The following is a 23,850-nucleotide window of genomic DNA, read 5'->3' as shown; positions in this document are numbered from 1 at the left end:
CTCTGTACTAAGTTAATAAGAAACAAATTTAATATAAAGTATAATTACTCATCATCCAAAAAGTAATCAAGTTAGATATACGGTTATATACTTATTTGGTGTATAAACGATCAGGGTGATACGGCTGTGTAAGCATTAACTTTAGTTAAAATTGAGAATGAAACTTGGAAGTGAACTCGCCCCCCTAATAGGTTTAATTTATGTACATACCTCGGTCAAATAATTATATGTTAAATTGTTTTTCTTTATAACTTCTGTCCTGTTTGGTTCTTGTAATTATGGTTTAGCATCAATTAAAAAGTTTATGCGCGTAGCGTATTCATAGTAGTAAAGTTAAACCTTCTGCTAAGTTGACCGATTTTGAGCGCCATACGTACCGCTTTGAACTTATCTATTTTTTCCAAACCCAACCGTTTGTTTGGCAAGAAAAGCAAATGTATTCCCCGAATTTCTATGTAAAAAATTATTGTTGGTGTCGCGAGGTATATACATATGTACATACATTGTTTGTCATGGGCTTTTGAACTTGTGAGTTTTTTATAGTTAATGCATTAAAAAATGTCAACAAAGCAGAAAAAATCATCGCAAATCATCAGATTACATTTACGAAAAGACGGCACCTGGCCGAAAAATAGCTAAGGATAGAATCACATTTATGTTGATGGTTCGCATAAGTTTTAAATCTATATCTATACATATATATGTACGTATATAAAAGAAAGTTGTGTTAGTTACACCATTTATAACTCAAGAACGGCTGAACCGATTTGACTGAAAATTGGTGGGGAGGTAGCTTAGAACCAGGGTAAGGACATAGAATACTATTTACATCTTTATGTTCAAATTCAATACAATTCATAAATGCAAAAATTATATTTCTAATCATAAGCATTTGTTAAAAATTCAATTTTGTAGGAATCATTTGAATATGTAATTTCTTCAAAAATAAAAAACATAAATAATAATAAAAGCAATAAAAAACCACATACATATCTCTATATATAAAAAGGAGCTTTATGTATCAGTGGTGTAGCCACAACTTCGGGCGCCCGGGGCCAAGGATGTTCTGCCGCCCCTCTTTATCTACCTACATACAAGTTTCATGAGGTTCGAGCAAAAGTGAATTTTTACAAAATATCTTCGATACTATGTATGTATATACAATTTAGGAACCAGAAGCCATGCAAATTCTGAAGTTCCAAAATTCTCACAATACGGTTTTTGAGGAAATTGAAATTTAATCAAATCTACAAGACATCTTATTAAAAGCCATAGAAAAAACCCATTTTCGCCCTACTACACTTTTGACACAAAGGAGCTGTTATTAATATACATATATTAAGATCGCTTTGCCGCCCCCAAGACGTTGCGCCCGGGGCGACGGCCCACATCAAAAAAAACTCACATCTATATAGTACATACATAAGTATGTATATAAAGCTATGTTTCTATTGTCACACACCGACGAAAAAAATCTATTTTATTACGATTAAAGAGCACTCAAACACTTCTCAGAATCAGTTATTTCTTGTTTTTGTTGCATTATGAATTTGCGAGGCACCCACTTTGCACAGAGTTTTCGCCTCTTTAGAGCATCGTTGTCCTCGGTGCTCATTTCGCCTGTTTCCAGCTTAGCAAATATCTTTTCATCGGTGGATTTCCCTGAGCCCAAATGCAACAGTATTTTCTCCCAAAAAACAGTGCTTTATAAGTTGCTTCACAAAAATGCTATATATAGATATCATATAAATGGTAGTAGTAGTAGTATCCATGTATCAGCCACAGTGGAGCGTGTACGGGCCTCTAGACATTGATAATTGGTAAATCTGCAATGGAATATGCTAAATCGTAAAATTCTTGGATGAATTCAGTCGACTTCGGGAGGTACATTCGTTATTGTCCAAGGTGGGTGGTGTTGACGACAGCACTGAAGACATCGAAAATTGGAACGACGATCAAAATACAAAAGATGACCCAGATTTCGAAGTGTCTGACAATGAAGTTGAAGAACCAGTTATCAAGGAGAATATGCAACAACGGAAAGTGAGTTTTTCGGAAGCAGTTGAATGCATCAATACCTTGATAAAGTGATATGAAAACGATCATGATGCAAATCAGATATCACATCCTATTAATATGCTCACGAATATTGTCAGGAGCTATCACACAAAAGAAAAGAAACAACCAAAATCTAAGTTTCAGTTTTGTTATTTCCGCGCTTCTTTTTCAAATTCGAAAATCCATTATAAAAGTTGATAGTAAAACACTCTTGGGTCATTTTGGTTAACTTTTTTGCGATTCTACTGTACCATATTTTAAATGAAGTAAGTCACAAAATGAAGTATTTGTGTTCTAACTGGTGCCAAGTAACCATATCACGAGAAAAAGCGGAGATAAAAATTTTAAAGTAAGTACAGTACATGACTAAAAGTTTAAAACGAAATAAAAGGAATTTTTAGGAAAATGCCACGTCGGACTGATTCGTATAGGTACCATTGATGACAGGAGCAAACTGCACTTTCCGCAGCTAGCAACCAATAGTCATATGAGTGAAAGCGAACTTGGTTTAAATATAACTAAATAACGTGTGAATTAAATAATAAAAAAAATATTTTCCCGTTAAATATGAAAGTCGAGTGCCGAAACCATGCCTAAAGCAACGTTATAAAAAGGCGATAAATTTTATGAAAAATATAAATTTTGCAACGAAGCAAATTCTTAATACATATGTGGTTTTCATTGACGACATGGAATTTAATTTGAACAGACCAGATGGTCTTTATAAATACTGGAGGGTTTTTAGAAGCCCAAGCGAATCATGCCATAAACGCGTTCATGGTATTGCCAGCATTTTCATCAAAAGGCAAGTCCAAAATATGCTTTGTGCCAATCAAAATTAATGCAGAAATCGACATTGATTTGTTGGAAAAGAAACTCCTTGATTTTGCTGGTTTTATACTTGGTAATGAATGGATTTGTAAGCAAGACTTTTCATTGATCCATGTAGCAAAGAAGGTAAAGGCGTTCTTTAACTCTCTGAAATTTGGTGGAGTGATCTGCCTTGGGGAATGCCTTCAGGTAAAATGTATGCATCTTTCAAACAAAAACTGGTGAAGTCAATGCTTCATTGTGTCCAATTGATGCAAATACATAAGGGTAACATAATCCTTAATTAAAAGTTTCAATACTACTACTACTTTATAACTAAAATTAAATGTACTTGTATTGAACAAATTTTTTGCACATATAAATATTTTATATGGAAATTTCGGAAACTATTATTATTATTTTTAATTATAAAAACAATTTGCATATAATTTTATTGTTTAATGTTTAGTTGTTTTAATAAAGGCAAAAAATAATCAAATTTTTCTTTTAAGTCAGCTTTACAGTACCCCGCCAAGCTATTAGAAACATGGTAAATAAATAATAACGTACTGCGGAAGTTTGCTAGACAAATAATTTTAACTTTTTTCCACTGCCTAAGCATTAAGTAGGCTGTGCACTACTCTGAGTCAAAAAAAAAATATTCCGTAGCGGGTCTTAAATACGAAATCATGCTGAAATGTATACTTTACTTGGAGTTAGAATTTGTGATTTCTGGCTTATCAGAGATAAATTGTATGGCGTAATGAAAGAAATTGATTTTTTCATAAGCGTTTAACTATTATTTCAGATATTACAGAGTTTTATTTGTGAGGGAAGTATTTTTTTTCAAGTTTTCTGAAGCTTTATAACATAATCAATGAAAAATATACCTTTTAGGAAATACGCAGAAAATGGAACATTTCAAACGAAACCCGAAGTGCTATTGCTGCATTTTTAAAAGAAAAGAGAGCATGCTATAGAAAAATAGGAAATTAAAAAATGGAGCTGTTGGTCGCACAAGTATGAGGTAAAATGGGAAAGAGCGCATTCAATCTAAAGTAGAGAGGCTCCTTCTGGAATCGCGCAGCAAACCAGCTAGAGAAATTACAAAGGAGCTAAATGATGTCCTTGTAAAAATATCGCAAAGAACAGTTGATCGCATCTTTTCAGGAAAAAACTTAAAATGATCCAAAATCCAGCAAAGAAATAAAAATTGACCAAGCGAATGAAAGATCAACGGCTAATATGTGTCAGGCTCCATCAGAATTACATAAAGGTAGATTGGAACAAGATAAACATAAAAGGTTATGAACGACCCCCTAAAGTCCCCCATTCAAAGTTACCCTGTTATTTAACATGATCTTTAGCGACGAATGCCGGCTAGAAGCAGCGAAAGAAACCATTCAATTTGTGCAACGCAGACTGTGTGAATGTTATGCGGAGAACTGGAAAATATACCTCCAGTGTAATGATTTGGATCTTCATATAGGTGGAAGGTCCTGAACCAATTAATTTTCTTGAGGGAACGATGAATAGTGAACAGTGTATCAAAGTATTTCAACATGTTTTGTACCATATTTGGCGACACTGAACTCTCCAGTAGCGTAATACAAATATATGCACGATGGGGTGCCCTGCAACACCTCCCGTCGGGGGTCAATCACCCCACTTAAACCACATCGAAAACTATTGGACGTTTCTTAATCGAAGGTGTATTCTCATAGAAATTCCACAGTAGCTGCACTCAAAGATAACATAAAGGATGTGTGGCTAAGTGATCCAGATTTAAAAATAATGATAAAGAATAGTTTAAATAGTAAGGCTCAAAGAGTGAAGGATGTTATTAAAAATTAAGGTTTGTCAACCAAATACCAAAAAAAATGGAAGTTTTTCTGAAAAAATTAAATTTCAAACAAATATTATAGAAAAAAAAACCATTTACATAGGTATGGTAATAATTTTTGGTTTATTTGACTCTGAACGCGAAACTATGCGACTAATTTTCCTTGTTTCAATGGATTGGCGGCCATCGAACCAAGCCTATAGGTACTGAATATGTGTACCCCAGAATCTATGTATAGTTCACTTTTTACCGCAAATATCGGTCAATGTGTAAGAATGTGGTCTTTGAAATTCAGGGATAATATTTTCCTGACAATAGTATGTTTGTGTGTCAAAAACGGATTGAGTCGGGTCAATACTTGCCTGAGCCCCCATATATCTAATATACCTCATATATCGGCCAATATGTGATTTATATATCTCAATAAAAATAAGATGTTGTACATATATTTGTCTCATTTGACACGTGCAATATAATACGCCGTTGGGAACCTTTAGGAAATTCCTAACTAACCATAATAAAAAAAATGAAATCATATTAAGAGGCATGAACAGTTCCAAATCATTTAAATGGTTTGGGTATTTACATCTCTAAAGAAAACACACATTTTTATGCGAATGAAAATATAAAATATATCAATCGCAAATAATTTCTTTTTGTACATAATAACATATATATTTTTACAGTTGTCCGGAACTGCCGCGAAATTAGGGTATCCGAATGCGTATCATCATTGCACACTTCTGGCTAATACTAATAAACTCAACCTGGGAAATTGTTTAAGCAAAGAAGAGGTAAGTTTTGTATACTATACAGATCTATAGAAACATATTTTAGAAGGAATGTTACAAGTTCTGTTCAAATGAATATATTTACAAATCAATCCACAAAAAAAATATCAAGATATTCAGAATCGTACTACGCTACGAATTAATGTGATATGATAATTCTATATAACAAAAATAAATGTAACAAGTATCTGCTCTTATAGCTTAGTTTACGAGATATTCGACTTCCAAGTTCAAAAATTTCCAAAATTCGAACATTTCAATAAGCTATTTCACCATATTAAACATACTTTTCGCACATTTTTGAAATTAAACTATAAACATTTAAAGACATCCACATTTTTCACTTTTTGCAGGTTTTTTACCAAATACTATGTTCGGACCGACAACGAAAACATGTTTTCGTGGAAAAAACTGGTTTTCGAACGAAAACTTATGTTTTCGTCCATGCAAAAGCTGTCAAACGAAAACACAGTTTTCGCTGAAAACTGCTTGAAAACTTACATTCAACTCATTATTATCGGTGCCTGCTCTAGTTGAATCGATGTTTTTGGAAGACATATTTTGCCGACCCTAAATTGTAACTTGATATTTGTTTACATTCCATACACAAAAACAGATGTCGCTTGATATTCTCATATTAGGGGGGTTCTCTTGCTCTTGCAAAACCTTGCACAGTGCAGAAATTGCAGAATTTTCCTCTTGGTGCAACGGCACAACAACAAACACACACAGAAAATTATTTGCAATGGCTATAAATATGTCAGACCAAAACCCACGTTTATTTTCGTGCCGTCATTTATCACTAGATTCTGCAATGGGTGCTCTCTTGGCCTTGCAAATTTAGGTATAGAATTTTTGCATTTTGTGTCATCGTGCAATCTTGCAAGAGCAAGAGAATGCCGCTATTGATAGTTGTCAGTGAAAACATACATTGTCGGTCCGAACGACTTAGATTCCACAACATACAAATGTGTTTTCAAAATATAAGAAATCTTATTTTAAAAATTACTTTTTACACTCGTAGTGAGCATCATTTATGTGCTAACAATTACGACGAAATGTGATGATAAGCAAATATGAGCAGTTCTCTGAATTTCTCTATTTCGATATAATTCCTCTTTCTTTATTTAGCAATCTTAGTTCTAATAGAAACAAATGTGTCTATAAATTATGTTTCAAATTAAAATGAGTATAAACAACCTTTCCATGCATATGGATTTTTTCTTATTATATTTAAATTTTGTAACAACTAGATAATATTATGTAATAATATTACGTAATAAAATACTTAGATTAACCCGGGTATTGGTTCGATCAGGATTATTTTTTTAAAGGAGTACTACGCAAAAGTACTTTAGTCACCCCGGGTATTCGCTCGACCAGGGTTATTTTTTCAGAGCGCTGCCGAAGGCCGCCAACGCAAAAAGTAGTATTACGCGAAAGTACTTGGTTTTTAAATGAATAAATTTTGGCAAAATACAGCAACATAAAAGTGAAATGTGAACTTATATCAATGTTTAGAGTGTATATTTAAATAAACAGAGTGAAAAACGTTGAAAAATTTAGTGAAACATAGAGAAATACCATGTGTTATTAGTGCAAATTTTTGAACTTTTAATCGTGAATATTTTAAAAAATATAAGTTATTTTGATTTCTGGAGAAGCTCCCCTATCCGCACATGCCTCATTTATACGGAAATTACTTTCGACAACTTAGCATTTTTTTTGCTGTTCATGGGATCAGAGTCCCATACTTTTGAACACTGATTCTTATGTAGAATTTAACGAGGAATCGAATGGGAAAGTCAATTTTGAAAAAAAGTTGGGAGAAAAGCACAAAAAAACGGATTTGGAAAAAAAAAATGTTTATTTTTTTTGTATTTTAAAAATTTTCATCAGAAAGCTGAGATTTTTTTACATAAAACTGGATAACTTTAAAATTTTTTTCACTCAATTTTGAGGTCGTTAAAAAATAAAAGTAATAGTCATTTTTTTGTTTGATCTCAATTTGAATCGCGCGCCAAAAAACAATGGAGCAACTTTGACCACTAAAAAGTTAACAGATATTCTTCTTTTGGTCTACATATATTCTGATATTCTAAAGTTTGGTCAAAATCGGAGAACCACGAGTATGAAACCATGTCGCCAATTGATGGAATGGCCCTAATGGATTTTTTCATTCGTAAATTTTACATTTTGCTTATTTTTCATCTACCACTTCAAAAATCTGCCATACATCACCGGTAGTGAAATATCGTTCTAAATCTAGAAAGATAAATCCATAGAACATACACCCGCGGCCAAGCGTAACTTACCATTAAGAAATTTCTAGCAAACACGTGTTCTATCACTCATTGTAACGGTACTTGTTGCGGTAATGGAATTTTTCCGTTAAGTTTTAACGAAGTGATCTTTGACTTACACAAATATAAAATATTAAAAAAAAAAATAAGTTGTGTCAAAAAAGTAAAAGTAAACCAGAACTAAAAAAAATGTTAGAAAGTGTTTGGGAGGAGGAAATTTCAAGCAGTGTTTTGGAGAAACTTGTTGGGTCAATGCCTGCTCGTATCGAAGCTGTAATATCCGCTAGAGGTGGACCGACGCCATATTAGATTTCCCGTTATTCTTTTTGAATATGTTGTAATTCCATTTTCAATTGAAACAAAAAATTTTGTTAAGTTATTACAAGAATTAGTAAAAATGAAATCAAAGACTTGTGTGCAAATAAAAAAAAGTTGTCTCAATTTAATTTTACAAATGGGCCAGATTAAAGTCAACAGTTAACCAAATATATTCGAGCCATCGATATATTCCCCGTATTCTATTGAATCCATAAAAAAAGTTACCCAAAGAACGAAAAAATTGAAAATAGTGAAAAAAATCAAGTGGTAAGTTACGCTTGGCCGCGGGTGTATGTACGTTGTGACAAAAAAACACCCGCAAATTGTAAAATTCCCCGTATAAATGATATTTAAAAAAAATGTTTTTTCTGTGATGGTATTGTTGTCTTTAATTAATGCCAAATATGAGCGCGATCTGTCAACCCGTTTGTTTACAGCAGCTGCTTAAGTCGATACACCTCAGTAGTGCGTTGCGATTTTTACAATGGATAAAAATATATAAAAAAGATTTTGTCTAAAATTTTGTATATTTAACCAAATTTCATGTGCGGCGTCGATGCGAAGTTTGAAAAAGGCTTACTGTGATTCAGTTTTATCAAAAACATAAACCTACAAGTGGTCAAAGACGGTCGAGAGATCGTTGAAGACATGCCTCATTCTGCACGACCTCTTCAACTGATGCAAATAGTCAGGCAAGTGTCATCAAGAATTCCTATCCCACATTAATGGAGAGTACATATATTAAATGCCGATGAGACATGAGCTTATAACTTTGACAAGAAAACAAGTCAATAATCATCGGAATGGAGGGAAAAACGATCGTATGCAAAAAAAAACGACAAAGCCGCTCAAAAATCAAGGCGTTGCTTATTGTCTTTTTCGTTATCCGTGGTTTGGCGCATCATGAATTTGTTCCGGAGGAATGGACGGTCAATAAGGAGGAATATTTCGCCGTATTGAGTCGCTTGTGTGAGAACATTCGTCGAAAACGGCCAAAATTGTGTAAGAGCAATCCATGGATTTTACACGATGATAATACAACATCCCATCGAGTCACGATTGTGACAGAATTTAAGGCCAAAAACGCAATGAATACCATCGTTAACCGTCGTGTTCACCAGATTTGGATTCCGTGTGATTTTTTCTTGTTCCCCAAACTGAAATTCCCGCTCCGTAGAACCCGTTTCCCGTTATGAAAAGTGTTTCGAGGACTGAAAAAATCGTTGGCATGAGTTTAGTAACGGGCTTTCCAATAGAGACGCTACAAATGACTGATAGGGATAGCAAACGACACCATATCTTCCCGTGCCAGTGAGACAAAGAGTGCCCGTAGTGTCGATAATATTGCTGTCGATAGCGCATCAAGCGTTGAGCATCTCTGTGACGTCGTTGTGGCGAATTTTGCGAAAAGATCTTGGCCTACATCCTTACAAGATCAAATTGACACCAGAACTAAAACCGCTTGATCACCACAATCGTCGAATGTTCGTGAATTGGGCTGAGTAACAACCTGAAAATTATCCGGATTTTGATCGAAAAATTATCTTTAGCGGTGAAGCTCATTTCTGGCTGAATGGATTCGGCAATAAGCAAAATATACTTTATTTGTTAGGCAGCAATCCACACGTACTTCTTGAGTCACCATTGCATATCGAATAAATTACGGTTTGGTACGATTTATGGGCCGGCGGCGTCATTCGGATGACTTGAAATCGCTCAATGATAACCGAGTATTTTTGGCCCGAATTTGATGATATAGTCTTGGATAATATGTTGTTCCAACACAACAAGGCCCCAAGCCACACATTATAAATAATAATTAAAGATTTTGCGTTTTATTTACAATTTCCGGGTACTTTTCGCAATAAAAGTTATCTTGGCAAAACTACGAAAAAAGGTTTCGGAGTAGTGTTCATCATTCGATCTGGCTTGTCTACTAAAATGATTGATGAAGTAAAAATGTATGTAAATTAAAGGGTTCCATGGGTTTTCGAGTTTCAAAAAATCGATTTTTTTATTATCTTATTAAATCCTACAACACCTCTAGAATATTGTCCTAAATTGTCCAGTTTATCCGAGTAATAGAGTCGAATAGACTAACAAAGCCCGTCCAGGGTTAATACTTGGACGAAGGGTCTACCAAAAATGGCATTTAACTTTCCTTCGTCCAAGTTCTAAGTTAAGGTTTTAACCAAAACACGTATTTTTTCACTTTAGATGATCCGGTAAGAAGTTATCCTGCACCGCGGGTGCATCTTGTTTCGAGGGGTCATCGTAATGGCCAAGTTTAACATATTTTATTCCAAAAATAGTTAATAGTAATACTAATAAAATATTTCAGTTTTGTATGCGAAAAAATTGTTGAATTGTGTTTTTTTTACCCGAGACAACACATGTGACCCCTTCAGTTTATTTCACGAGTTTCGAAAAGTATTTATAATTTACGGGTAATTTGTCATTTGTCCCCTTTTTTTTTATAACACAAACATATATCACGTCATCCTTAGTAAGGTGGGACTATTTTGTCTGTATCAGTCTTGCTACCAACTTATTCAAGGAATGTTTTTGAGAGAAAATTAAAGAGTCTCGCATACGAATATGTACCGTGCCAATGAATCTACAAATTAAATAATACTTCAGGTTGAGTGACAGTTAGATTTTAGTTTAAGCATGTGGTATTTTAAAAAGCTAAGCTCCTCGGCTCCCCAATCGATGACGATGGAGCAGATGTTCCATTGCCCGACCATGAGGAAGTTCGAATAGCAATTACCCGCCTGAAGAACAACAAAGCGGCGGGGCCGATGGATTGCCAGCCGAGCTATTCAAACACGGCGGCGAAGAACTGATAAGGAGCATACATCAGCTTCTTTGTAAAATATGGGATAAGCCTCCTCAACATCGCGTATACGGTTCAATCGAGTGTATTGTGTGAAAGAGTAAAGCCCACCACAACAAACTGATTGGACCTTATCAGTGTGGCTTTAGACCTGGAAAATCAACAACCGACCAGATATTCACCATGCGCCAAATTTAGAAAAGACCCGTGAAAGAAGAATCGACACACACACCACCTCTTCGTCGATTTCAAAGCTGCTTTCGACAGCACGAAAAGAGCTACCTTTGTGCCGCAATGTCTGAATTTGGAATCCCCGCAAAACTAGTACGGCTGTGTAAACTGACGTTGAGCAACACCAAAAGCTCCGTCAGGATCGGGAAGGACCTCTCCGAGCCGTTCGATAACTAACGTGCGACTTCTTCAACCTGCTGCTGGAGAAAATAATTCGAGCTGCAGAACTTAATCGAACAGGTACAATCTTTTATAATAGTGTACAGCTGCTGGCGTATGCCGATGATATTGATCTGGCAGTGAACGAGGGCAAGACGAAATATCTCCTGTCATCAAACAAACAGTCGGCGCACTCGCGACTTGGCACTCACGTCACTGTTGACAGTCATAACTTTGAAGTCGTAGATAATTTCGTCTATCTTGGAACCAGCGTAAACACCACCAACAATGTCAGCCTAGAAATCCAACGCAGGATAACTCTTGCCAACAGGTGCTACTTCGGACTGAGTAGGCAATTGGAAAGTAAAGTCCTCTCTCGACGAACAAAAGCCAAACTCAATGAGTCGCTCGTAATTCCCGTCCTGCTATGTGGTGCAGAAGCTTGGACGATGACATCAACTGATGAGTCGACGTTGAGAGTTTTATTCTTCTTTTATTTTAGTTCTGCGAATGATTTATGGTCCTTTGCGGGTTGGCCACGGCGAATATCGCATTCGATGAAACGATGAGCTGTACGAGATATATGACGACATTGACATAGTTCAGCGAATTAAAAGACAGCGGCTACCCTGCCTAGGTCATGTTGTCCGGTTGGACGAAAACACTCCAGGTCTGAAAGTATTCGACCCCACCGGGGGAAGCAGAGGAAGAGGAAGACCTCCACCAACCAAAGTTAACACCGTTCGCGCGTACGGTCAATAGTCAAGTGTGCTCCTTAATTTCTGCTAATATACGTGAAATGCAGTGAGTCGTCGCCGTGTACTGACGTATTTTTTTTCTGCTCCGCGTTTTTTTTATTTTATCGCTATTAATGCCGTGTGTTTGCGGGCATAGAGTTGACCGTGCTCAGCCCAAGATTGGTTGCCATAAATGCAATCAAATATTTCACTTGTCGTGCGTGAATCTATCACAGGCTGATGTAGATTTCTTGGTGAAATCTAAAAATGCCTTTTATTGCAAAGCCTGCGCGGTAGTTCGGAGAAATTCCATTCGCTCGCCGCCTGCGTCGCCATCAGTGCGCGAAGTTCAATGCACTGTTTCTTTCACAGGATATATTGCTAAGGCTATTTGTGAGATCAAGTCCTCGTCCAAATTGGATTTGGACGGGCTTCCGCCCGTATTTATAAAAAATTGCACTGCCTTATTATATCCTCTCATGCTTATCTTCAATAAGTCTCTCGCCACCGGGGATTTATTTCTGACTGGAAATTGACATGCATTACCCCTATTCATAAAGGTGGTAGAAAGGATGATGTCTGCAATCGGAACAGGCCTATTTCTAAACTCTCTACTATTTCGAAAATTTTTGAGTGTTCTGTTAAAAATAAATTATATTTTTGCAGTAAAATCAATAATTAATGTCAATCAGCATGGGTTTGTCCCTGGGCGTTCCACTGTGTCAAACTTAGCAGTTTTTAGTGATTATTGTATGTCTGCATTCTCCGCTGGATTTCAAGTAGATTGTGTCTACACAGATTTCTCTAAAGCCTTTGATAAGGTATCACATAATATTCTAATTAAAAAAATTATCATCACTAGGATTTCACTCGGCCTTCTTGATGTGGATTAAATCATATTTGCAAAACAGACGATGCGTAGTCACTGTTCGATGGAGTGTCATCTGATTCATTCACTGCGTCTTCGGGAGTCCCACAAGGAAGCGTCTTGGGTCCACTTCTCTTTGTGCTGTTTATCAATGACATCTCCTGTTGCTTCTCTTTCGCCAACTTTCTGTTATATGCAGATGACTTAAAAATTTTTGCATTAATCAATAACGCACAAGATGTACTCAAACTTCAATGTGATATTGATACTTTTCATAATTGGTGCCTGAAATCGAAACTTTTTCTGAATGTAGATAAATGCTCACAGATCTCCTATGGTAGGGGACGCAACATATTATCTTCTAGCTACAGTATTTCTAATTGCGTCCTAAAATGCGTAAAATACGGAAATCAAAGATCTTGGGGTAATCTTTGACAACAGATTTTCTTTCAGTAATCACATCAACTATATCACTTCAAAATCTTTTTTCGGTACTTTGAGCTTTGTCCGTCGAAATTCTACAAATTTCTCCGACCCTGCTACACATTAAAATTACTGTACACATGTTTTGTGCGTTCCATCTTGGAGTATGCAGTGTTTATTTGAGACCATATTGCATATCGTCAATTAACAGGATCGAGCGTGTTCAAAAGATCTTTCTTAAATATGCTCTCCGCTCCTTTAAAGTTTGTTGACCCAATACCATCGTATACATCGCGTTTATTGCGCTTTTACATCTTAAATCGCTTGGAAAATCGAAGGTCCGTTCTCTCACTTTCATTTGTCTACAATGTAATTAACGGGGAAATTGACTGTCCCTACTTATTAGGGAAACTCAACTTCAATACTCCCCAGCGTTGTCTCAGATCCATTTCGCCATTTTATTACAAAAAGGAAAGTACTAATTTTGCTGAATATGCTCCCCAAGAGGGCTATGCGGGAGTTTAACTCGATCTCCGAGAAAGTTCTATCTTGACTTTTCTCACTCTAGGGTATCCTTCATTAATACCCTCAATTCTGTTTTTTAGTTTAAGTTATCTACTCTTGTTATTGTAATTTTATTATTTTAGAATTCTAATATGCATCCTAGTTTTTCATTAGTCTGTAAGAATTATTGTTCATAGACTTTACTAAATAAATAAATAAATACAGGCTGTGGAAATTCGTAAGCAGATTCACCGGAGGACCTTAACATCGTTGGCACCACGCGGTATATCAATTTACTCGTAATTTCTCCAAAAATATTTAAAAACAAATAATTTATCATATAATATTTGGAAACTTTAAGCAATAACAAAAAATAATATCAAATCAAAAACACTCAAATTATTTTTGGCGCAAAAATTCTCCTCCGAACATCTAAAGTGATTATCAGCTGTTTTTGTCGCACGGCAAACCAGCTGTCTACGCAGAGTTGTAGGTGGCCAGGGACACTACATTATCTGCAGGTGCAGTCGGTAAAGCAGTTTGTAAGGCAGTTTCTTTTACGTAACGTAACCACAATTCAATAAGATCGTGATGGACATACAGTTAAACCCAAGCCTCCCGGTGGGGGAACACAATGTAACTAAATATGTAGGTATGTTGCTCGAACGCATTAAGAAAATAGAAACATGAACAATGAACTGAAAAACGAAAATGCGTCACTTAAACTTCAAAATGAAAACTTAAAGAAATCGCTAACCAAATATACAAATGAAACATCTTCTTTTCCATCAAAATCGACCTTTGCAGACGAAACAGATGAAGAGTTTGAACCAGAAACAAATTGGCTATTAAAAAAGAAAAGAAACGTAAAGCAGATTCTTCACCGGATGAAACAGCAGAAGGTGGTAAAATAGCTACAAAAGTAAGTCATCGCCCTCCGCCAAATATAATAACGGAAAATTTTAACCAACCCTTGATGCGTTCCTTGATAAACGTAGATGTAAAAAAATCTTATACACTCAAGCCTCACTGGCCCAAGTTCCTGTAAAATAAATCTTTTAGATAGTTCCGACTGTAGAATTCTTACAAGGAAATTAAACGAATCGAAAATTTCTTGGTACTTGTACGAAGACAAGCAATCGCGTGATATACGCGAAATGGTAAAAGACATTCATCACTCATGTGAGCTTGAATGTATTGTCACAGATCTTAAAAGCAAGCGTTTAATGTTACGAAAGTCTTTACACAAACTTCAATATAAAACAAAAAATCCGTTAAATATGTTTATTGTACGCTTTGAATCTACGGAGAACGTTAAGAAAATTTACGAAATCAAACATATTTTAAGTTCTGTCGTTAAACTAGAGCCCATCAAGCCATCGAATCTTGTGCCGCAGTGTAAATCTGTCAGGCGTTCGGTCACACTAGAAACTATTGCTGTAAACCAAGGAGGTGTGTAAAGTGCCCCGGAAATCATACAACACTAAGCTGCAAAAAACCTGCCGAACTACCGCCAAAATGCTGTAACTGTAGTCAAAATCACCCTGCGAACTATAGAGGATGTGAAGTGGCAAAGCAACTTTAAAAAATTAAAAATGCGACTGAGAAAAATAAAGAGCATAAATATGAACCAAAACGCTTAAGTACAACTGCATCCACTATTCCTCAGAAGGAAGTCACTAATGTAAATAGTAGCATAATAGCATAACTAAAGGTGCTAATAAAGTTTAACAAAATATGTCTGAAAATCAAAAAAATACGAATGCCACTGGTCATATTACCGGTAATTTTTCATTAATCCTCAACAAGCTCAATAAGCTGGAATAGCAAAATGGACTTACCCACTAACGTCTTACTAAACTAGAGCGACAGCACAACGAAAGTAAGGCGCAAAAATGAAACCGATGGAAATTATGACCTGAAATGCAAATGCTTGCTCAAACGTAGTAAAGAATTAGTAAGCATTACTCCATATTGAAAAAATTGATATTTGTCTTATATCAGAAATTCATTTTACAAATGAAACTTTCGTTAGATTCACAAACCACAAGACGTATTGCTCGAACCATCCAAATAACAATGCGAGAGGGGGGAGTGCCATAATTATCAGAGATAATATTCCCACTACGAAGAAATTAATATAAGTGTCCCAGAATTCCAAACCACGACCATATCGGTTGAATCTAGTTTCGGGAAAATAAGCATTACCGCAATATATAGCCCACCTAGACACAATATCAAAATGGACTTGCACACAGAACTTATATTAAAACACCATGGAAAATTCGTCATGGGTGGTGATTTTAACGCAAAACACTCACAATGGGGTTCAAGAGTTACGACTCCGAAGGGGAGAGAGCTATTTAAAGCTGTTACGGCCACTGGATGCGACTTCATGTATACTGGCCTTCCGACACAAGGAAATTACCTGACTTGATCGACTTATTCATCATTCGACAAATATCCAAGACCTTCATTACTATTGAAAATGGATTAGACTTAAATTCGGACCACTCGCCAGTACATCTAATCTTAAATGGTCATCTAAAAGAAATCGACATACTACCTTATCTTTCTAATATATGTACATACGGATTGGGAGTATTTCAAAGTTATGCTCGACAAAAATATTGATTCTAAAGTAAATATAACAACTCAACATATGTTAGAAGATGAAGTTCATACATTTACGAAAGGTATTCAGGAATCGGCTTGGAAAAAGCACTCCTGTTCCTAAACAAAAACAATTTTATACTAACTATCCATCAGACATTTTAGATCTCATAAAGAAAAAGAGAAAACTACTTTAAAAATGGCAAATCGCGATTTCCTCAATATAAAACAGAACTGAACAATTTAACTAAGATTCTCAGCACCAAAATAAAGTTATTTACGAATCAAAATATTTCTAATTACATTGAGAAATTAACGCCAATCCAACATACGGATTATTCCCTTTGGAAAGCTGTAAAAAATGCTAGGAAACCAATATTGTCGAATGCACCCTTCAAAAAGCCAAACGGATCCTGGGCCAAAAGCGACGAAGAAAAAGCGGAAGTTTTTTCAGAGAAACTCTCTCCTCTTCTGTTTCATGGAACTTTACCGCAGCTGGAAATATCGCAATGCGTAGACGAAATCCAATCAGCAACAATTAAAGAAGTGGAAAATATAATTAAAAGTAGATTAAAACCAAGAAAAGCTCCCGGCTTCGACTTGGTGACAGCTGATATACTAAAAAATCTAACGCGAAAAGCATTAGAAAAACTTACATAGATAATAAACGTAAACATTGTCATGGAAGGTATCTGAAATCATTATGGTACAAAAACCAGGAAAAGCTCACAAGAAGCATCATCATATCGTCCAATCTTACTGTTGCCTATTTCGTCCAAACTACTTGAAGTTGTAATTATAAGAAGACTTCAAAACGTAATTGAAGAAAAAAGCCTTATACCAATTCATCAATTTGGATTTAGATCGCAACATTCCACAATCGATCAAGTTCATCGAATAATAGATATAATTGAGGATGCGATGGAAAAAAGCAAATTTGCACAGCTGTTTTTCTTGTCGTATCCCAGGCGTTCGATAAAGTATAGCACCATGGCTTACTATATAAATTAAGACTTCTCTTTCCACAGTAACTAACTTAACTACTTGCCTCTTACCTGTGCAACCGCGACTTCAGAATCAAGCAGGAACAGAGTCCGTTGTGGTTTTACGTGGGATCCTACTGTCGACAGCCTAACTCCACGGTGCTTTCTATTGCTAGAAGCACATAGATCAATACAGTGCGTTGATCAGTGCCCCAAAGCATAAGTGCACGCCACAAACCCTCATACCTTGGCGAACCAAAGCATGAGTGCCGACACAAACACTTACACTTTGGTTCCAATTGCTTTGGGTGGAAGGAAACACCCCAGCCGCCTTGGTCGGGTTCGAGGCCGACCTAAAACTTCTGCCGTACTCTGGGTCCGGCACCCGGCCGCAATGCGATCCACACCGGACGAAGTGCCCTTCCTGCATTTAGGTTTAAACCACAGCCACCACGAATCTCCACAAAGGGCCAAAGACCCAATGAGCAGATTGGAGTTACCTCCAAGGGCTAACTGCTCCCCGTGGTACCATGTTTTAGTCTTTGGTGTGACTTGTAGCTTACGCTACTGCCAGTTGAGCCCCTAAGAACTCAACTGTATGATGACAAGTGTCTCGTAAAGTGTAAATCGTAAAACGAAACGTCATTATACCAGGAATAGAAATATACAGCGTACAATAAACGTTTTCTACGACGATACTATAGCACTGTATCTGACATGGACTATGCTGACATTTCAAGGCAAGCCCAGAAAGACAGACACAGTGCATGTGGAATTTTAGTCGCCTCTTACGACAGGCATGCCTTACTACGGGTATATTCAGTGTCCCCCCCTACCCAAAGGGGGTCCACCCTACCTGCAGGGGGAAATCAAGCAGGGACAATCATATACTATGTTACAGCCAATAAAAACAGGTGCACCCCAAGAAAGTGTCCTGGGATATTTTGTTTACAAGCCATATGCCAATGCCGCCAAACAGCACAATCGCCACATTTGCAGATGATACCTGCATTACTACTGGTAAAAATGAAATAGAGGCGTCGAACAGAATGCAGTCTTCAATCAACCTAATCGTAGAATGGACACAAAAATGGAACATTACTGTCAACGAGTTGAAGTCTATACATATAAACTTCACTAACAAAACTGCTACGTATGTATATCCCTTTATATATTAGGAATGAAGTAATTCCGTACTCCACCTCGGCGAAATATCTTGGTTTGACGCTGGATGGAAAGTTAAAGTGGAAGGAGCATATACAAAGAAAACTAACAACATCAAATAAAAATTTAGTCTACAATCAAACGTTAAAGCCCATCTGGACATATGGAATCCAACTATGGGGATGCGCTGCACCGGTATACATCGAAATGGTGCAAAGATTCCAAAATAAAGTTCTTCGAAAAATTGTAAATGCTCCGTGGTACAAACGGAATTCAGATCTACATCATGATCTTCACATAAAAATGGTTCGGGAAGTCATTCGCGAAACGGCATCGAAACATGCCACAAGGTTGCGAAATCATGTAAACGCTAAAGCCCGACAACAATGTGAAGCTAGAAAAAGCAGGCACAGATTGAAAAGAACAAGGTTTCATGATCTTCTAAGCAAATAACAAATATTATAATATTTAGTTTTTAATACAAAGTTTAGTTTTTGTAAAAAGCTTCTTAATAAAGCTTTTATTGTTTTACCTTATAAATTATGTAAAATATTGCTTGTTAGTACTTTTGTAACTAGTTGTAATTCGAATGAAATGTAAAACCATATCTTTGTTACGATTCAAAAAAAAAAAAAAAACAAAAAACCGTTGGAAAGAACAAGTGGAGAGGGACATGGCTTCGCTTGGAATATCCAATTGGCGCCACGTAGCAAAAGAAGAAACGACTGGCGCGTTGTTATTAACTCGGTTATAATCGCGTAAGCGGTCTCTACGATAGTAAAGAAGAAGAAGCTCCTCGGCAAAATAAATATCTACTGCTTTAAATCATAAGAACTATTATGTAAAATGTTTATACATATGTACTATTATTCTTAATAAGCTAAGATGCTAACGGTACTATTTATTCCACACAGAAATGTTACTTACCCCAAACATGATCTGGATACTCGCTACAGCAACAACAAAAAGACAAATTTCACAATAAAGGTCTAAAATAAACTTCGAATAGACCATTGGTAAACATTTAACATTCTTCTTCTTCTTAATTGGCGTAGACACCGCTTACGCGATTATAGCCGAGTTAACAACAGCGCGCCAGTCGTTTCTTCTTTTCGCTGCGTGGCGCCAATTGGATATTCCAAGCGAAGCCAGGTCCTTCTCCACTTGGTCCTTCCAACGGAGTGGAGGTCTTCCTCTTCCTCTGCTTCTCCCGGCGGGTACTGCTTCGAATACTTTCAGAGCTGGAGTGTTTTCATCCATCCGGACAACATGACCTAGCCAGCGTAGCCGCTGTCTTTTAATTCGCTGAACTATGTCAATGTCGTCATATATCTCGTACAGCTCATCGTTCCATCGGATGCGATATTCGCCGTGGCCAATGCGCAAAGGACCATAAATCTTTCGCAGAATTTTTCTCTCGAAAACTCGTAACGTCGACTCATCGGTTGCTGTCATCGCCCAAGCCTCTGCACCATATAGCAGGACGGGAATTATGAGTGAATTATAGAGTTTGGGTTTTGTTCGTCGAGAGAGGACTTTACTTTTCAATTGCCTACTTAGTCCGAAGTAGCACCTGTTGGCAAGAGCAATCCTGCGTTGGATTTCCAGGCTGACATTATTAGTGGTGTTAATGCTGGTTCCTAAATAGACGAAATTATCTACAACTTCAAAGTTATGACTGTCAACAGTGACGTGAGAGCCAAGTCGCGAGTGCGACGACTGTTTGTTTGATGACAGGAGATATTTCGTTTTGCCCTCGTTCACTACCAGACCCATTTTCTGTGCCTCCTTGTCCAGCCTAGAGAAAGCAGAACTAACGGCGCGGGTGTTGAGGCCGATGATATCAATATCGTCGGCATACGCCAACAGCTGTACACTCTTATAGAAGATGGTACCTTCTCTGTTTAGTTCTGCAGCTCGAACTATTTTCTCCAGGAGCAGGTTGAAGAAGTCGCACGATAGGGAGTCGCCTTGTCTGAAACCTCGTTTGGTATCGAACGGCTCGGAGAGGTCCTTCCCGATCCTGACGGAGCTTTTCGTGTTGTTCAACGTCAGTTTACACAGCCGTATTAGTTTTGCGGGGATACCAAATTCAGACATCGCGGCATAAAGGCAGCTCCTTTTCGTGCTGTCGAAAGCAGCTTTGAAATCGACGAAGAGGTGGTGTGTGTCGATTCTCCTTTCACGGGTCTTTTCCAAGATTTGGCGCATGGTGAATATCTGGTCGGTTGTTGATTTTCCAGGTCTGAAGCCACACTGATAAGGTCCAATCAGTTTGTTGACGGTGGGCTTTAATCTTTCACACAATACGCTCGATAGAACCTTTATATGCGATGTTGAGGAGGCTAATCCCACGGTAGTTGGCGCAGATTGTGGGGGTCTCCTTTTTTATGGATTGGGCATAGCACACTTAAATTCCAATCGTTGGGCATGCTCTCGTCCGACCATATTTTACAAAGAAGCTGATGCATGCTCCCTATAAGTTCTTCGCCGCCGTGTTTGAATAGCTCGGCCGGTAGTCCGTCGGCCCCTGCCGCTTTGTTGTTCTTGAGGCGGGCAATTGCTATTCGAACTTCTTCATGGTCGGGTAATGGAACGTCTACTCCATCGTCATCGATTGGGGAATCGGGTTCTCCTTCTCCTGGTGTTGTGCGTTCACTGCCATTCAGCAGGCTGGAGAAGTGTTCCCTCCATAATTTAACTATGCTCTGGGCATCAGTGACTAGATCACCTTTGGGGGTCCTACAAGAGTATGCTCCGGTCTTGAAACCTTCTGTAAGCCACCGCATTTTTTCGTAGAATTTTCGAGCATTACCCCTATCGGCCAGCTTATCAAGCTCTTCGTACTCACGCATTTCGGCCTCTTTCTTCTTCTGTCTGCAAATGCGTCTCGCTTCCCTCTTCAACTCGGTATCTATCCCATCCCGCACGTGTAGTGGTCGATCGTAACGTTGCGAGGTAGGCAGCCTGTTTCCTCTCCGCTGCGACACGGCACTCTTCGTCGTACCAGCTGTTCTTTTGCACTTTCCGAAAACCAATGGTTTCGGTTGCAGCTGTACGTAAGGAGTTTGAAATGCCGTCCCACAGTTCCCTTATACCGAGTTGTTGACGAGTGCTCTCAGAGAGCAGGAGTGCAAGCCGAGTAGAAAATCGTTCGGCTGTCTGTTGTGATTGCAGCTCGACGTCGAACCTTCCTTGTGTTTGTTGGCGTGCGTTTTTGCTGCACAGAGGCGAGTGCGAATCTTAGCTGCAACAAGATAGTGGTCCGAGTCGATGTTAGGACCTCGGAGCGCACGCACATCTAAAACACTGAGACGTGTCTTCCATCTATCACAACATGATCGATCTGGTTGGTAGTTTTTCGATCCGGAGACAGCCAGGTAGCTTGATGAATCTTCTTATGCTGGAATCTAGTACTACAGATAACCATATTTCGGGCCTAGGCGAAGTCAATCAGCCTCAACATATTTGGGGATGTTTCGTCGTAGAGGCTGAATTTACCGACCGTAATGCCAAATATACCTTCTTTGCCCACCCTGGCGTTAAAGTCGCCAAGCACGATTTTGACATCTTGGCGGTGGCAGCTCTCATAAGCGCGCTTGCAAGCGCTCATAGAAGGCATCTTTGGTCACATCGTCCTTCTCTTCCGTCGGGGCGTGGGCGCAAATCAGCGATATGTTGAAGAACCTCGCTTTGATGCGGATTTGTAGAATGTTCATTCATCCGGAGTGAATGATAGTACTCGGCTATGTAACGGATGTTTCGAGTTCTCACTTTAGCTCGCCTTCGAACGGATGATCTTAGGCTACCCAGAGGATACTTTGGTCAAAGACCGGAAGTGGAGTGAGCTGCTTGAGCCATGTGTAAAAGAATCGTTTCTGGTCACTCCCAAGTGAATGGCGATCAGAGAACTTTCCTCAGTTGCGTGAACTTCTACACATGACTCCATCCTCCACTTAACATTATTTTCATTAGTTCGGACATTATTTTAACAAGTAGGGAACATTACCGAACATTTTATACTTCGCATGATAAAGTGATAATCGAGATTTCATTATCAGTCATTTACATATTTTTCAAATACCGTATTTTTTTAAAGTTTTATTCCGCTATCATCATTGGTTCCTAATGTATATATTATACAGAGAAGGCATCAGATGGAAGTCAAAATAGCGTTATATTGCAAAAAGGCGTGGTTGTGAACCGATTGCACCCATATTTCGTACATGTCATCAGGGTGTTAAGAAAATATGATATACCGAATTTCATTGAAATCGGTCCAGTAGTTCCTGAGATATAGTTTTTGGTCCATAAGTGGGCGAGGCCACAACCATTTTCAATTTTACAAAAAACCTGGGTGCAACTTCCTTTTGTAATTTCTTCCGTAAAATTTAGTGTTTCTGACGTTTTTTGTTAGTCGGTTAACGCACTTTTAGTGATTTTCAACATAACCTTTGTATGGGAGGTGGGCGTGGTTATTATCCGGACTCTATAGAGTTTGGTTGACATAGCTATAGTAGTTTCCGAGATATGTACAAAAAACTTAGTAGGGGGCGGGGCCAAGTCCACTTTCACAAAAAATTACGTCCAAATATGCCCCTCCCTCATGCGATCCTTTGTGCCAAATTTCACTTTAATATCTTTATTTATGGCTTAGTTATGACACTTTATAGGTTTTCGGTTTTTGCCATTTTGTGGGCGGGGCAGTGGGCCGATTTTGCCCATCTTCGAAATTAATCTTCTTATGGAGCCAAGAAATACGGTGTACCAAGTTTCATCAGACATCGGATTGAAAAGGCAAAGAAGAAAATTTGGTTACATTCCGTCAATTAATTAACGTAGAGTAGATGTGATGATGGGAAGTAAGGCAGCTAGTGGGTTAGGAACTTTGTATGTCTTGTATCTATTATGGTCAGATAAGGAAATTGTGAACAATTTAAGACAAAGTGCCACCAATTTTGGTCTAAATAACGAATTTTTGGTTTTCGATATTGTCAGGTTGTGGCTTCTTCATAGCGTTATAGTACAACTGTCAACGCCTTTTGTTTTTATACTCTTGCAACAAATTTGCTAAGGAGAGTATTATAGTTTTGTTCACATAACGGTTGTTTGTAAGTCCTAAAACTAAAAGAGTCAGATATAGGGTTATATATACCAAAGTGATCAGGGTGACGAGTAGAGTTGAAATCCGGATGTCTGTCTGTCCGAG

The 23,850-nt window shown here is 37.7% G+C and overlaps 1 protein-coding gene across 1 annotated transcript in view; it reads left to right on the top strand.

The window, feature by feature from the left end:
* The first annotated feature begins 1,749 nt into the window (after nucleotides 1–1,749).
* The window catches only part of LOC120770711 (lipoyltransferase 1, mitochondrial), a 60,403-nt gene continuing 38,302 nt past the window's right edge, over nucleotides 1,750–23,850 (top strand). Inside the window, exons 1-2 of the mRNA XM_040098291.1 lie at nucleotides 1,750–1,820; nucleotides 1,872–2,043. Of these exons, the coding sequence (XP_039954225.1) occupies nucleotides 1,750–1,820; nucleotides 1,872–2,043 (243 nt within the window). The remainder of the gene's footprint in view (nucleotides 1,821–1,871; nucleotides 2,044–23,850) is intronic.

Source organism: Bactrocera tryoni, chromosome 3, assembly GCF_016617805.1.
Source record: "Bactrocera tryoni isolate S06 chromosome 3, CSIRO_BtryS06_freeze2, whole genome shotgun sequence".
NCBI lineage: Eukaryota > Metazoa > Arthropoda > Insecta > Diptera > Tephritidae > Bactrocera > Bactrocera tryoni.
Note: the sequence above shows the minus strand (reverse complement) of the source record. Positions and strands in the feature narration are given on the sequence as shown.